General features: G+C 42.5%; 2 protein-coding genes across 2 annotated transcripts in view; one reads left to right on the top strand and one right to left on the bottom strand.

Annotated features, from left to right (window-relative positions):
• LOC111668424 (tripartite motif-containing protein 16-like) overlaps positions 1-242 on the bottom strand; it is a 1,508-nt gene extending 1,266 nt beyond the window's left edge. Inside the window, exon 1 of the mRNA XM_087178814.1 lies at positions 225-242. Within this exon, the coding sequence (XP_087034940.1) occupies positions 225-242 (18 nt within the window). The remainder of the gene's footprint in view (positions 1-224) is intronic.
• Positions 243-255: 13 nt separating this feature from the next.
• LOC111668423 (acyl-coenzyme A thioesterase 5-like) lies at positions 256-2,726 on the top strand. Its single transcript, XM_023424483.2, has 4 exons — positions 256-325; positions 1,118-1,246; positions 1,492-1,694; positions 2,031-2,726. The coding sequence occupies exons 1-4, from the start codon at positions 256-258 to the stop codon at positions 2,637-2,639; spliced, it is 1,011 nt and encodes a 336-aa protein (XP_023280251.2). The 3' UTR covers positions 2,640-2,726.
• Positions 2,727-3,712: the final 986 nt, after the last annotated feature.

Below are 3,712 nucleotides of genomic sequence, written 5' to 3'. Positions count from 1 at the left end.
AGCAGAAAACATGCACAGCCGACAGTCCATATAGCGGGGCAAAGAATCCCCAGCACCCAGCCACCGCGAACCGCGGGTAGGCGAAGCAGCAGTGTTCCTGCACCTCAGCTCCCGGTGAGGAGAAAGACGAGGAGGCTCTGCACTGCTCCGTACTAACCGGAGCATCTGTGGTGCGCCGGTGATGCGTTTTGGATCCGCTTGTCCTTTTAGTGTCTATGGCGAACAAAGAAAACCGCCACCATCCCCTTAACCACGATGGACCACACCCTTGAGAGCAGAGGAGGAAGCGGAAAGCTGGGAGGCGGGAGGGCTTTCGAGCCAGGAAGTGAGAGAGCGAGGGACGGGCACGGCCCCCTTTTATTCCCTCGCCCTCTGCATTGATAGGCTACGGCGCCAGGTAAAGTGCAGAGCGGCAGATTTGCCTGCAATCAGCCACAGCAGCATATCATACTGCTACACCTGGATATTTACTGTAATGTATATGGAGAGGTGCTAGTTGTTGTTCTCTCAGCCTGGTATTATTCACTAAGACCAATAGATGGAGATGTAAGCCTTTGTCCTAGGAGCAGAGCTGCCACTGTTACAGGAGCACATGAGTACTGCACCAGCACAAGGGGACTGCATTGCATTTTGGTTTATTGAGTTCATGCATTAGACTAATTATCAGAATATAAATCAGTATAATGGATTTTTTTTTGCACATACTCAATGTTCACTTACATAAAATGGCAGCTGTAGAAGGCGATACCACTCTTTGATCGACTGACCAACAAACTGGAGTCATGTTGCAGATGTTGGACTTATCTTAATACAATGATACATTTTTTATATGTTTGGTATCAGTTATTCATGCAAACAAAAGAGCAAAGACCATGCAAGACGTTCAGGAACCCCATCATAAAGCACTTGGTATAGAAAAACAAGACATCTGCAGGTCAGACAAATGATGTTACTGTACAACCAGTGGTAGCATTCCATAGGTCCAAAGTCTAATGTATGTTATCTGTTTTATTGCATGTTTATGCCATACAAGCTGATGTCATGTCTGACAGCAGAGTATCAAAAACAAAAATGAAGCAAACAGGGGGCATTAATACACACCATGGGTGGTGTTCAGCTCATGAAGAGGAGGGGGAGGTAAGGATGCTGGCAGAGGCGACTAATGAGAGGATTCTGATTGGAGACGGGGTCATCCGGCGCCCTGTCAAAGAGGGGAATATTCGTGGAGTCCTGTTTACTCCCCCAGGTTACTTGCTTTAATGTTGCATATTTTTAGACTTTGATTAATAGAATTTATTAGAAGACAAAGCAAGGATGAATTTATCCCATCAAATATTGCCTCTGTAGCCATGGGTTACAGTTTCTGCTTTGTGCAAAGTCCATTGTTTTCCTATGAACAATTAACAAAAGCTGTGCCATTGTACTGGCTAAAATGCATCATCATATATTAGCTGTATGTCATTTTGCTTTGTCGTATGTCCTCTGGTCCAGGAAGAGGTCCGTTCCCAGCCGTGCTGGATCTGTACACGTTTGGTGGAGGTTTATCTGAGAAAAGGGCCTCTCTGCTGGCAAGTCGAGGATTTGTGGTTCTGACTGTAGCTCTGTACGGCCATGACGACATGCCCAGGAACATCAGAGAGGTTCATCTGGATTATTTTGAGGAAGCAATAGAGTATTTAAGAAAACAAGACAAGGTGAGTTCTTTGAAATGGCTGGTTAAAGAACGATACAATTGCAATGGTCCTGCTTCTTCCATTTTATAATTTAGTGCTTTTAATATTGGGGTTAGGGTTACACCTACATAAAAAACAAAGTTTGCTTGGGCAGTGTTTGCAACATGATTGCAAGAAGACAAAGGAAAAATTCCCATTCGTTTTCCATAGTGTTAAAAAATGTTAACAATCAAAAGGTGAACTTTTAAAAAGGCACACACATACAAACAAGTGCTTCATGTTCATTTACAGAAGAGGAAATCTGCATTTCAAAAAAGCTGATTGTTTCGGTTTATAATTTTAAATGATTTTCCACAGGTGGGCAGTAAAGGAGTTGGTGTACTATCCCTTTCAAAAAGTGCAGATATTGCACTTTCAATAGCCTCTTACCTGCCAGATGTTGAGGCCACAGTGTGGCTCAATGGCTGCTGTACCAATACAGCTTTACCCCTCTACTATAAAAAAAAGGAAATCCTCCCTGCATTAATGTTTGACTTGAGCAAGATGATTCCCACTGAGTCAGGGGCCAACATGGTCAAGAATGTTTTGCACAATCCCCTGGCAGAGGAGAACAAGGCCACCCTGGTCCCCATTGAACAAGCCAAGGGACGTTTCCTCTTTGCAGCCGCAGAGGACGACCTCAACTGGGACACTAAGGCTTACATGGATGAGATGGTGGAGAGACTGAAGCATCATGGGAAGGAGAACTTTGAAAGTGTGAGCTACCCTGGAGCAGGACATTACCTAGAGCCACCTTATGGACCCTACTGCCCCTCCAGCTTTCATAGGGCTGCGAGTAAACTAGTCCTGTGGGGGGGTGAGGCCCGGTCCCACGCAGCAGCTGAAGTCCACCTGTGGAAGAAGATCCAGGAGTTCTTCAGAGCTCACCTGAGCAGTGATGATACACACACTAAAGCCAAGTTATAGGTGTAAATACACTGATAGAAACATGTGCACAAGTTGGTTTCATGATTTCAAAATTTCATAATTTCTTTTGACACAACTAAAAGTCCCTAACACTGTGGCTCACTGGGGTGGTGTGGTTTGACATTGTTTGACATACTGAATGTCAGCGTAGCCTCACTATTCCACAATTCTTCCAGTATTTGGTAAATCCTGCTTTCAGTTATTGATGGTACAACAACTGTTTTGCAATTTGTCAGCAATAATTACTTCACTTATGAAGAGATATTTTATTATATTAAATTTTTTCAACTGTATTTTACTATATTGCCAGTGATTACCTGTTTATAGAATTATCATTCTTGGTAAATACCATGGTAAACACTTAGGCCTATATCTGTGTACAACTACAGTGATTTATTATAAACCTTTTATTGAAGGATTCTATGCTGCTTATAAATGTGACACAGGGGAGTTAAACTGTTGCATGTAATTTAATATTGAATTCTCATCATTAATGCATTAATAGGTAAACTGCTTTATTGTTATAGTAGGTACTAGAGCTAATAAATGTATCTTCTTATTTTTCACCTCTGATGTTTTGTAACTTGGTCTCTGATCTGTAAAACCCACTGTTAGTTTTGAGACAAACGATGATTTGTGAGCGCCCTCTGCCGGTCAATGTTTACAGTTGCACAGAGCTCCATTCACAATCAGCGCCTGCTGTTTGCAACAGTGTTTAGGTGACAGCGAGAGAGGACTAGTAGCTTCTCCTCTCCTCTGTCTCAGCGGAGACCGTCACAACTTCATTCAGTAAATGGACTTACATATTTAAGACCTAACTAAATGTTATTTTTCTTACAGTCTCTATTTTATTCAGATATTCCTTAAAATGAGTGAGTAAGCTCAGTGCGAAGACAGAGTGAGATTCTTTTGAAAAAAAAAGACGATTACATTAGGTGTCAATGAGAGTGAGACAGGTATTGCTGCCGGACTCGGCACCCCCGTTTAAATTTTGTGCAGACCCTGCCTGTCAAAGTTACATTTTATGAATCCCAACAACTATGTCTACATTTTGAGAAAGAATTATTTGTCTC

Source organism: Seriola lalandi, unplaced genomic scaffold (assembly GCF_002814215.2).
Source record: "Seriola lalandi dorsalis isolate HSWRI2012SDOR001 ecotype SW California unplaced genomic scaffold, Sedor1 jcf7180002054736, whole genome shotgun sequence".
Classification (NCBI taxonomy): Eukaryota; Metazoa; Chordata; class Actinopteri; order Carangiformes; family Carangidae; genus Seriola; species Seriola lalandi.
This window is presented reverse-complemented; position numbering and strand designations above follow the sequence as displayed.